The 12,852-nt window shown below is 33.6% G+C and overlaps 2 protein-coding genes across 2 annotated transcripts; one reads left to right on the forward strand and one right to left on the reverse strand.

Moving 5' to 3' along the window:
* Nucleotides 1-1,998: 1,998 nt before the first annotated feature.
* On the reverse strand, nucleotides 1,999-2,692 carry LOC142165443 (uncharacterized). Its single transcript, XM_075223997.1, has 2 exons — nucleotides 2,381-2,692; nucleotides 1,999-2,247 (listed from the first exon to the last, which is right to left on the reverse strand). The coding sequence occupies exons 1-2, from the start codon at nucleotides 2,690-2,692 to the stop codon at nucleotides 1,999-2,001; spliced, it is 561 nt and encodes a 186-aa protein (XP_075080098.1).
* A 5,391-nt stretch (nucleotides 2,693-8,083) lies between these two features.
* Nucleotides 8,084-12,206, forward strand: LOC107809018 (putative beta-1,3-galactosyltransferase 2). The gene is made up of 12 exons (XM_016633599.2): nucleotides 8,084-8,190; nucleotides 8,348-8,577; nucleotides 9,586-9,685; nucleotides 9,795-9,868; nucleotides 9,950-10,161; nucleotides 10,269-10,332; nucleotides 10,439-10,511; nucleotides 10,615-10,735; nucleotides 10,964-11,051; nucleotides 11,128-11,253; nucleotides 11,370-11,479; nucleotides 11,712-12,206. Exons 2-12 carry the CDS (start codon nucleotides 8,462-8,464, stop codon nucleotides 11,858-11,860), a joined length of 1,233 nt encoding a protein of 410 aa, XP_016489085.1. The 5' UTR covers nucleotides 8,084-8,190; nucleotides 8,348-8,461; the 3' UTR covers nucleotides 11,861-12,206.
* Nucleotides 12,207-12,852: the final 646 nt, after the last annotated feature.

Here is a 12,852-nt window from a genome sequence, read left to right on the forward strand (position 1 = left end):
GAAAAAACATTTATAACAAAACTATTGAATGCACGATGAAAAACTTCAGCTTATTATGTGCCGAAGTTTTAGAAATGAACTAAATAACTTCAGCACATTGGGCTGAAGTTTTTGAAAAAGCTTATGACAAAAACTTCAGCATGTTTTGGTATTTTTTTAAGTTGATACTTATCTTTTTTATATTTACTATCTACTTTTTGTCTTTTGTCACCTACTTTATTTTTCATTTAAATTTGTTTGACCATATAGTAAATGATCCGAAAAGTTATTTTTCAGGCTGAAGTTATTTTTTTACTATAGAAAAACTGTGGGCTTATTAGGGCTGAAGTTATATTTTTTTTTTGCATTTACCACATACTTGTTTTACCACCTACTTATCTTGTTTCATTCAATTTCTCTGAACGTAAAACAGTAAAAACACCTGAAAAGTTACTTTTACATTTATAGATATTTAATTGATTAGGTGAACTCTTTGTCTATATTAACAATCTCTTCACTTGAAAATTTCATAGTCATTTATAGACTTCCATCATATTCCTTTAAATTTATATTCATCCTTAGTCTTTCAATTTTTGTTAAAGAAAAAATGTCTGGTGGAAGCGGAAATAGGAAGCCTAATATTGATAAAATCATGCAGAAGCGGGAGACTTTGAAGTGTGAGTAGTACAATAACAAACCGATGGCTAATCTTATGCTTTTGTGGGATCAAATAAAGGCTGATTGGGAGAGAATCAGACCAAAACTCTTTGCCAATGAATCATTCCAGAACAGGCTTAACCTGGAACGTAGTTGTGGAGGTTATTCAACCCCGTTCGACAAGGTTGTGCAGCAGTTTGATAGTTTTCAGTTTCCCAGCTGGAACGACTATTCCAAGCTGCAAAATAACCTGAAGACTCTTCTTCCTCTTACGGACCGAGTAATCGTCGAACAAAGTCAGCTACGTGATGAATTCGACGAGTTGAAGATTGATCTCCTTGGATTCAATAGTCTTTTGCCCGACTACCCTATAGTTATCTCCGATACTAATAATGATGAGATATTTAGAGAAATTGAGGAGTACTGTGATGATGATGATGGTGGTGGTGGTGGTGATGATTGTTAGTGTTTGTTATCCTTTTTTTATGTTTTAATGTTGTGTTTTTTTGTTTACTTCAGCCCAGAGAGCTGAAGTTTTTAGGTTCATTTTGTATAACTTCAGCCCAGAGAGCTGATGTTTTTATTTGTACTTTGTGTGTTGTTCTCATCTCTTTTTGTATCAATGTAATTCTCATCCTCTTTCTTCTTAGCTTTCTATTGCATTATCCTTGTTATTTGTTAGTATTTGCTTTATACTTCTTAGTTGGTTTTTATGTTTAGTTTTTGTAATTCTTTTTTATGTTTTTATGCTGTGCTTTTTTGTAATGAATATGCTGAAGTTATTAAGTTCATTTTCTATAACTTCAGCTTAGAGATGCTGAAGATTTTGTTTGTACATGCCTTTCTTTTGTGTGTTGTATGCGTATGTGTATGTGTTTGAGTGTGTGTATATGTGTGTGTGTTTGTGTTAAGGATATGTATTTCACATAATGTAACCTGAAGTTTTTTCTCACAGAAGTCATTGCGTACTTTTTTAAAATGTAACCAAACCTGTAAGCCTGCGCAACAAAAATGAGTGATTTGTACTTTAGTAGTATATAAAATAGTACAAGAGCTTTTTTTATTCCTATGAAAACAAATCACATTTCAAATATGTCATACAATAATGAAAGTCTAAATTTAGACCAAGGATTATTGAAGGTTGGAGTATTTTTCAGTGTGTTTCTTTGAATATGGATGAGGTGCTGGAGAAGACAAACAAGTTGTTCTGTTATGCTCAACTTGTTTACATCAACTGCATTTGGTAGACTTGAATGGTACTGATTCAGTCATATGTATATGCCTCTTCTTTTGTCTTCTTCCTTGTAAAATCTCTACATCGGGAGGTTTTGTGATCTCAAATTGTACATTTTGTGGTATATCCTATGATTTTTGATCTCCCACGGTATTCACATGTCCTTCATATGTTTTCAACCATGTTTCCTTTGAATACCAATTTGAGCAGTAATTAGATTTCTGTAGATATCTCTTATTAATAGCAGCAATTGCATGTGGATAGGGCAATTCATCAAGTTGGAATTCCAGGCAGTCACAAGTTCTCTTCTTTAAGTCCACAATGAATTTGATTTCTTCACTATTTATTCTGAATAACATTGAATTAAGGTTGAACACCTAACAAGGAATAAAAAATTAAGACAAACTATATTAGTGTATTGTTGCTTCAAAAAAAAGTATGAAATTTTTTAATGTAAGCAGTAAATCACTGCTACAGATATAAAAAGCTGAAGTTAATAAATATACTCACAGACATTTTACAAGCCAAGTCCATCTTCTTAGTCATCTCTTCTTCTGCCCATATTGAGACTCTGTGAAAAGTTTTATTTGCCTTTTTTCTCCGTTCGTAAAACCACTCTCCCAACTTTTCTTGGATGAAATCTAATATTCTTAAAATAGGCATTTCTCTCCCTTTTAGTAAAACAGAATTTATTGATTCTACCATGTTTGTTGTTAGCATATCATAACGTCGCTGTGGGAACCATGATCGAGCCCATCTCTCTAGAGGCTCTTCCATATTGTAATTGTATGTTTTCTTGTCAATACTTTTGAGTTGGGACATTAACTAATTAAAATCTTCACGTTTGTATGACCTTGCAGCACTTTGAAAAAGATTTATTACCGTGGCTTTTGCATGTCTTTGCTTTAAATTTTTTTCAAAGTGATAGAGGCAGATACCATGGTGAGCTTCCAGGAAAAACTTTTCTAATCTCATTTGCAATCTATTGGTTTCTATCTGACAAGAAAACCAATTCACGACGGACTTGAATTGCTTTTCTCATTTCCCCGAAGAACCAAATGTATGCCTCATTCTTTTCTGATTCTGCTACACCAAAACATAGAGGAAAGATTTGATTGTTTGCATCCTTTGATACATCAACAAATAGAACACCACGATATTTGGACTTTTAAAACGTTGCATCTACTGCAATAACGGGTCTACAGTAGGACCAACCAGCTACTGATGTTGTAAGAGCAAAGAACATGTAAGCAAATTTGTACAGTGAAACACAAAAAACAAATCATAAGGTGTGAAGTTTTTCAAATAGAAACATTTGAAACTTCAGGATGATGGTTAGTATTGTTTTGCTTACCTATTCTGCGCATCTCTTTTTATGCTTGTGTACGTTCCTGGATTTTTGCACACCATCATGTGTAGGTATGAAGGAAGAATCTGGTAGTTCTCTTCAAGTGTTCCCCTTATGCAAGTAACAGCTTTTTGAATAGCACGCCATGCCTTGTGATAACCAATGTCAATTCCAAATTTCTTTTTTATTTCATTTTCTACAAAGGCTGGTGTAACCTCTATCTTTTTGTCTCGAACATGTATTATAATTTATTCACTTATAAAATTTGATGTAGCATGCTTCTGATATGATTTTCTTGCATCAACCGAGCATTCATGGATGTTATGATATTTTATCACCCTGAATAGTGTGGAATTTTTTATTCTGGTAGCACGTACATTCCAACCACATTTGTCCACGATGCATTTCAGCTCGTATCTCTTTGAACATGATCTAATAGCAGTGAATTCAACTTTCTAGTTTATCTCCAAGCTGCAGAAAAATTTAGTCATGTTTTGTTTGTTCTCAAAAAATGATCCAACTCTTACTTCCTCAGGCAACGCATCGTGCCTAAGTATTTTACATGGTGGAGATTCTTTCATCTTTCTCCTCACTCTTTTTCTTGATTTATGAAAAACACAAAAACTTTCAGCAATTTCTTCAATTCTATCTGATGTTATCGGTATAAGCTCCATGTTTACTTCATCTTCGTTGTTGTTTATCATTGCAGAAGGTAACAAAAAGCTTTGCTGGATTGTGTGTTGGTTGTCAATTTGCATTATTAACTGTCCTTCTTCTTCTTGGTCATCGACAAACTGGTTTGAATTTATTGGAGGAGGGGGTAATTGTTGCAGCATTATATATTCTGAAGCAACTGTAATGTTAGAAAGTTGTTGCTCGTTGTCTACTTCCATTATTGGTTGTCCTACTTCATGTTGATAATCAGCAAAAGGTTCTGAATCTATCGTATATGCAAGAAATTGTTTGAATGCTGCAGATTCTGAAGGTTGTATTTTTTCGATGATGAAATGACAATTCTTGTAGGGTAAATCAGTTGTAAGCAAATGTATACAGATACTGAGTTCTTCATTAGAAGTTACAAGCATTCCTTTGCTTGTATTTAGTTTGATATCAAACCATACTTTTAGTGCATATCTGGTTGAATCAATATTTGCAACTTCACTAATTTTCTTCAGGAAAGTATTGAATGATATGTGTTTATTAAGTAGAACAAGTTTTGCATCATGATCCAAGTATTTGAAATCAGGAGTCCAACTCCCATTAAAAGTTATAACAACGCAAATCGAACTCATCCTGCAGATTCATGTTTAGTGGCAAGTATTAGGAAAGTGAACAGAAGAATTTTTAGGCATCTTCTGCTAAAACTTTTTGGAAAAAGATGTATGACATAATTAATGAATCGTGCACAGAAAATTTCAGCTTATTAGGTGCAGAATTTTTTAAAATAAGCTTAATAACTTCAGCATATCAGCTGAAGTTTTTTTTTGAAAAAGCTGTATGACAGAGATTCATGAATGCAGGGAAAAAAACTTCAGCTCATTAAGTGTTGAAGTTTTTAGAAATGAACCAAATACTTCAGCACATTGAGCTGAAGTTTTAGCAAATGAATTCAACAAACTTGAGCATGTTTCAGTATTAATTGCATAGTATACATGAGTAACCTACACAATTAAAGTAGTAATTATATTTGCGTTGGGGGTATATGTTAGTATAATAATTATATTTCCCCTATATAAGCACGCTATTCCTTGTGAGTTTATTCACTCAAACACATATATTTTAGCAGACATAAAATACAAAAAGGAGAAAAATGGATGCTGTCATCAGGCAAATAGTGGAAGAAATCAAGTAAGACATTATAGAGGCTTTTGAGCTGAAACTGGATCAGCTCATAGAAAAGTACGACAGGGAGTTGGAAGAAATTAACAACAAGCTTGATACGCTTGTGATGTATGCAAGATTTGATAATCTTGCTGATGAAGATGCTCGTCCATCTGGTAGTGACGACGACGATGATGATGATGATATGAACGATTAGTTTTTCTTTTTGTTATTTATGTTATTTTGTTATTTATGTAATTTAATTTATCTTTTTTGATGTTTAATGAAATATTCAGTTTTTGTTTTAAGTTTTTTTCTGTGCTTTTTTAATATTAATTCTATTTAAACTCGAAAAATAGCAGAGGAAATGAACTATATAACTTCAGCAGGAATTAACAAAAACTAATCCGAATATTAAGCATTTTTTGGTATGAAGTTTTTTCAAAAAATCATAATAAAATACACAGTGCTTGATGAAAACTTCAAGCATGAACTAAAAATTCTTTTTAAACTTAGAAAATAATAGAACAATTAACAAAAACTTATCCGAAAATTACATATTGCATGACAAAATATTAAGTATTTTTAAGCAGATGAACTAAAAAAACTTCAGCATACAAAAAATTATATGAAAAATGTTTTACATATTCCTGAAAACATAAGCATTTTTTGGTATGAAGTTTTTCCAAAAAATGATAATAAAATACATAGTGCGGGAGGAAAACTTCAGCTCCATTAGCCGAAGTTTTTACAAATTAACTAAAGAACTTCAGCACCTGTGCTGAATTTTTTTGTGCAATATGAAATTTTAATTGATGTTTTATTTTTTTTACCCAGCGTAATAGGAAAACTTCAGCTCCTCCTGCTGAAGTTTTCAAATATTAACTAAAAAACTTCAGCACTTATGCCGAAGTTTTTTGTGCAATATGAAATTTTAATTTATGTTTTATTTTTTTTACCCAGTGTAATAGGCATACTTCAGCTTTTAAATATTAACAAAAAAATTTCAGCACCTATGCTGAAGTTTTTTGTGCATATGTGTTTTAAATATTAAAACACTCATATAATGTTTTAGTATAATTTTTTCTTTGTTGTGTTATTTGCCAGCTCGTTTTGCTGAATTTTTTAGATATGAACTAAATAAATTTAGCTTATTTCAGCATATTTGTCGGATTAGAATGTTAGAATTCATCGTCAAACAGATTTAGAATGCAAATTCAGCATATCAGTGAAGTTCGTCAAACAACTTCAATCAATCAATCAGAAAACATATAATTCAAAAACTATTTTGAATTCTGGAGATGAATTTGAATACTTACAATGTATTTGAATTTGAATTTGGAATTTGAATCTGGTTGCGAGAGGCGATCTCAGGAGAGACTGACTGATGGAGGAGATACGGAGGAGATCTGGAATTTGAATCTGGGTATGCTTGATGCAACTTTTATATGTTTTGGAAGGGGTATAATGGTCATATTATTACGGATTTTTTGTTAGTTAGTTACGAAATCAATAGTTTTTAAAAATAGGGTATATGTTAAAAGGTGACATAAAAATAAGGTACAGCTGCAAATCACCCTTTAAATGATTGGTGAGTAGCTATTTATGTTAGTTTTTTTTATTATTTATTTATTTATGAATAAGAAATCAAGTAGAAACAAAACGGAATACATAACACAAGATTTTTTTTTTCCACTTTGCAAATAATGAACCCAAGTTTAAGCAGTCACGAAAATATGTATGGAACAATTTTCCAAAACCATATCCAAGCTTTTACATAAACAAAAACAAAAAAACAAGAAATAAGACAAAACCAACACAAAATAAAATCAAAGAAAACTATTTTCTGTTCTTAGCGACATCAAGGCTGTATTGTATAACAAATTAATGATCATGTAATGTGCGAGTGTAATTAATTTTCTTAATACATAAAAGGAAATTTACTAGATTAAGGCCCACAAGAGAAACAAAGTTAGGAAATTGGAAAATCATTTCCCCTTCAATAAAAAACAGTAAATGCTAAACACAGAAATACTACCAAACTTGCACTGGAGTATTAGCTAAAATTTTCCTTTTGACAAGCACATGAAAATGAATTTAGCCTAATGTCCTTACAGATGTCAAGATTTTTCTTGGTATCCCATTCGGTTTTCGGTACCTGCATTGGAGTCCGATTAAATTTGGATTTGCGCCAGAAAATTTCACATTGGAAGGGGAGGGTAAAATGCTCCCTAACAAAGATGACTCCATACTCAGGGCCCGAATCCGAGACCTCTGGTTAAGGATGAATGAGTACTTACCACTCCACCACAACCCTTGTGGGTAAGCACGGGCTAGCCAGTTTTTGGACTAGTAATTGAAAAATAGCCAACATTTGCAAAGTAATTGAAAAATAGCCACTTTTTTTGTCAAAAGACGGAAAGTTCCAGCATAATATGCGGGATTATGGAGCCCATGCATATAAATCTATAACATATTATGTTGGAACTCCAGCACACGGAAAGTTCCAGCATAATATGATGGTTATGTAATCATAAACTTTCAGCATATTATATTGGAACTCCATCACATTATCTCATATGTAAAAACGTCGAACTCCAACATAATATGTTGGAATTTTTTCGAATTTTTAAGAATATTTTTGTTTAGATTTTATTTTTATATAAAAAAATGATTAAATTTTGACTACTTTTAAAACTATGACTATTTTTTTAATTACAGATGTAAATATGGCTATTTCTCACTTTTTAACATTTTTCTTTTGCTCCTCCATATTAATCTCTGTATTGATTCGCCTGTCACTATAAACTATTGTCCCTGAAACAAAACTGCCAAAGCATATATTCACATTAAAGAAAAAGTTAAAGAAGGAAAGGGCATTCATGTCACACTAAGACAAAAAAACCAAGAAACTGTTACAGTTATTCAAGAATCCCCATCTCAAATTAAGTAAGGGAAAATGGTCCGTAGTCCGGACAAGGACTGTTTGGTAAATTTAGTATATCAAAACTGGGACAGTTAGTAAGTCTTCTCACTTCTATTCCAAGTAGCTTACCTGCAAAGTGTAGTACTAGTAGTTGTGTATATACTATAATATAGCGGGGGAGAGAGGAGAACAAAGCAAAGGATAAAAGAAAGGAACAAATTACAAGTGAGAACAAGGCATCCTTTTTTAAGCCTCATTTCCTATAGCTATAGCTCTTATACCTTCTTTCCTATAGCTCTGAATCTTCCTCAAAGTTTGTGTTCAAGAATTCAAAAACTTACATATACTAACAGTTTTCTGTGTATATTTTTGGCCAATATAGCTTCTTTTGATTTGAGGGTGTCTTCGATTTGGTTCTTTCTTTGAGTTCGGCATATGGGGTTTTAACCAGAAAGGTAGATTGGCTGAGGATAATTAAGAGTCAATTAGATTGGAAATGTCTTTCAAGAACAGAGGACTAGTAGAAACGCAATCAAGAAGTGTTATTTCTCAAAAATGGACTCTTTTTCTTTGTATAGGTAGTTTTTGTGCTGGAATGTTCTTCACCGCCAGGTAAATTAATTTACCTTTTATCAGAAATTTTCATTTTCTCTTGTTAGATTCTCCTATGTGAATTCAACCAATTTTTGATGTCTTCACTTTTTCTAAATTGCGCCATTTTGAATCTGGTAGTTTATCAGGAAGAATTTTTTGTAATATTATTAGTTCTTTCAAAAGGAGATTTTGTGGTGTTGTTTCTATATAAGCAAAATAATCTTGGAGTTTTGATGCTGTTCCATTGTTTTTTTTTTTTTTTGAAATTTCTGAGTCTTCTGTCTGGTTTTCCTATATTTTCCTTTTGTATAATGGTACTGGTGCAAAATAAAATGGTATAGCAGTTGTAGATCTGTAGTCACATTCTGGTTGAGATTTTACAGAAGTGTATATTTTAGGCCTCAAAATAACCTTTGATCACCAGTTGGCTTATTCCTTATTTCAGAATTAATGAAAAGTTCAGATTTTAAACCATGAAAACTTCAAGCTATGTTATTCTCCCTCATTGTCCCCTTTTATCCTCTTTTCTGGCATTCCCTTTTTGTTACTGTTCATTTCTTCTTTACCTTTGCACACTGAACAAGTACGCAAACATGTTTAATTATTTTTAGAATTAAATAATAATATGTTGTTTATTTTCAAGCCGAGGGTTTTTTGAAAACAACCTTTCTACCTTCCAGGGTAGGGTAAGGTCAGCATGCACACTACCCTCTCTAGACCCCACTTGTGAGATTCCACTGGGTTTATTGTTGTTGTAAATAATAATATGTTGAATGTCATATAAGAATAAGGATTTCGGTATTTTGACAAAAAGGATTTGGATTTAGTAAACTATACAGTGCTGATTGTTATAAACAACAGTTAGTTGTAGGAGCATTCTAGAATATTACAACACTACTCCTTTGATATTGAAACACCACTCTTTACTCTAGCTTTGCAATTATTATGTGGAATGATCTTTCTTTGTGAATATAAACTCTTGAAAAATGGTATATTCCATAATAAAATAAGTATCTGATGTTGCAGAATGTGGACGGTTCCTGAAACAAAAGGTGGTATTACAAGAACAACTGCAGTAGAGGCTGAAAGACTCAACTTAGTTTCAGAAGGTTGCGATACAAAATTTGTGAGTATTTCTGTTCTAGTTTTTTTTAATCGAAATCTCCAACTTGAGCCTCAATTTCTTGTTTAATTCCCATAGTAGATTTCTTAGATGTTATCTTGTGTTGTTTCAGTTGCAGCAGAAAGATGTAAAACTGGTATCCAAAGATGTTTTCGGAGAAGTTTCTAAGACACATCATGCTCTTCAGTGAGTGTTGCTCAACACTCTTTTTCTTTCCTATTATTGTTTAGTAAGTTTTAATTTCCTATGACTGCATATCTTATACAGGACACTAGACAAAACAATTTCAAATTTGGAGATGGAGTTGGCAGCTGCAAAGGCCACTCAGGAGTCGATTCTTAGCGGTGCACCTCTATCACAAGACATTGAGAAGGGTGATTCACCTAGAAAGAGAAAATATTTTGTGGTGGTTGGAATAAATACCGCATTTAGTAGCAGAAAAAGAAGGGATTCAGTTCGTGCTACATGGATGCCACAAGGTATCCGCTGTTCCCACGCCCTTTTCCCCTTCTAGTTTATGTAACTCATCTTTTGGTGGACATTGCTTCTGTCTGATATCTGACCTTGTTAATAATGTCGTAAATAGGTGAAAAACGAAAGAAGCTGGAAGAAGAGAAAGGAATCATCATGCGCTTTGTCATTGGTCATGGGTAGGTACTTAAGAAGTTGCAAATGTTTAGCGATTTTATCTGCAGATGTATAGACAGCATAGACTTTAAATTTGCGGACTAATAAAGCTATAAACTTGTCATGCAGTGCCACGTTAGGGGGTATATTGGACAGAGCTATTGAAGCTGAGGACCAAAAGCATGGTGATTTCTTGCGCTTGGTAATCCTCTCTCTATAATTAGCCCAATATGTACTAACTCTATTCTTTTGAAATTGTCCTCATAAATAAGCTTTGGTAACATAACGCTGCTGCCTTTGAACAGGATCACGTCGAGGGTTATCTAGAATTGTCTGCCAAGACAAAGACTTATTTTGCTACTGCTGTTAAGCTATGGGATGCAGAGTATTACGTTAAAGTTGATGATGATGTCCATGTAAATATAGGTAACTGAATTTGTGACATTATTTTCCACATTGGCAATAGCATAATCATCTTACATGTCTTACTTCCCATAATAAATTAGCGTGATAAATGTTTATGGAATACATCCTAAGAGGAAGCTGGCTAAAGTTTGTCCAAGTTTACTAACTCGTCAGCGCAAATATGAGTGGTGTCCCCTGACTAGTTTGTTTTCTTTGCTATATCAAGCTCATTTTCTACTTCTGTTGCAGGTACACTGGCAGAAACACTGGCGAGGCACCGTAAGAAGCCTCGTGTGTACATTGGGTGCATGAAATCTGGTCCCGTGCTAGCTCAGAAGTAAGGGTTTTATTTTCTTTAGTGAATTCAATTTAAATTCCATTACTTTAGCATCTTATAATTTTCCATTGAACAGGGGAGTACGATACCATGAACCAGAATATTGGAAATTTGGGGAGACGGGAAACAAGTACTTCCGTCACGCTACAGGCCAAATATATGCCATTTCAAAGGACCTGGCCTCCTACATATCAGTAAACAAGTTCAGTATTTTCCTTTGTCTTTTTTTCTAGTTATATGGACTGAACACAATCAAATAGAATGATTTCCTCCCCTTTTGTTTTGAAATTCTGATCATAATCTTCTCGATTGTTGCAGGCATGTACTACATAAATATGCCAATGAGGATGTGTCTCTGGGAGCTTGGTTTATTGGACTTGACGTGCACCATATAGATGATCGCAGATTATGTTGTGGTACTCCACCAGGTAAAGCTTTCTCCTTTTAATGCGTCTTAATGTGCTATCATAATAAGACTTTATCTCCCTCAAGATGTTGGCTGAGAGAGATGGAAAGGATGAGAATCATGTGAAAAGCTTGGAATGTGATTGCGCTATGTTGAACCTAGTTAATCCATTGTGTTGCAACTCGTACACCTATTCAGTTTTCGTCTTTCTATTATCACATAGTATTATTTAAAGCAAAACACTTTTGCTGCAGATTGTGAATGGAAGGCTCAGGCAGGCAACATCTGTGTTGCTTCATTTGACTGGACCTGCAGCGGGATATGCAGGTCCGTCGACAGATTAAAGGAGGTCCACAGACGGTGTGGGGAAGGGGAGAACACTTTATGGAAAGCTGCAATCTGAGCACATGCATTTCTTCCAAACTCAGGAAGGAGATGATGTCAATGCTTTATGTCAAAAAAATTTCTCATTTTATTGCTCGAGAGTACAGATATACATGTTATACACACGGACAGATCAAGAGAAGGATTTCGGGGAAGAGAAAGAGAGGGAATTCTAAAGAAAGAGTGCCAAGGCCTAGCTGTAAAGTTCTCCATTTTTGTAGAGAAGAACGGCTGCAAAAGCGGTCATGAGAAGCAGGCAATGGCTCTCACCACTCTTTTCTTCTTGTTTGCCACTAGGCTGAGATGTAAGTCATAATTCACTGGACTACAAAATCTTAATAAATGCAAGTCATTTTTTTGGTGGACCTGCTTCCCTTGCACCAACTAGTATACACTTATATTTGCTGAAATGTGGTGTTTTACTCCAATAATGCACCCCAATTAAAGTGAAAAAAGTCTTTCCAATCTCGTTTTCAAGAAAGCTTTAGGTAAAAATAAGGAAGAACATTGCATAATATAACATCTATAATTTCTTTGATAATACAAGTAATAGCAGGAGTGGGGAGCAGAGCTTGTTCCCAGCTTCAACTGTGTCGTTGTTGCTACTTGGTAAAGCATATTCACATAGTAGTTGAACAGAAACTTTTAGGGGTCGTTTGGTTTGAACTTTGAAGACAAGTTACGCTGGGATTAGTTATGTTGGAATTAGTTATTATGGTATTACTTTTTATTGTGTGTTTGGTATGTTGTATTGATCCTGGGATTGTCTATTTTATTGTTTTATTCTGGAATAAGGTGGTACGAAATTTTTATCCCAGGATTATTTTTGTTTATCCGTCGTACCAAACGACCCCTTAAGGAATGATATTGCCAATACTTCACTCAAAGTATATATGGTAAGGGATTCATTAATAGACAGTATTTGGTGATGTTTCAACTAACAAGTATTAGGTGATGTTTCAACTAGTAATAGTTCAAAACAGTAGTCTTTTATTGCAGGTCTCTCTTAAA

This window comes from Nicotiana tabacum, chromosome 10, assembly GCF_000715075.1.
Source record: "Nicotiana tabacum cultivar K326 chromosome 10, ASM71507v2, whole genome shotgun sequence".
NCBI lineage: Eukaryota > Viridiplantae > Streptophyta > Magnoliopsida > Solanales > Solanaceae > Nicotiana > Nicotiana tabacum.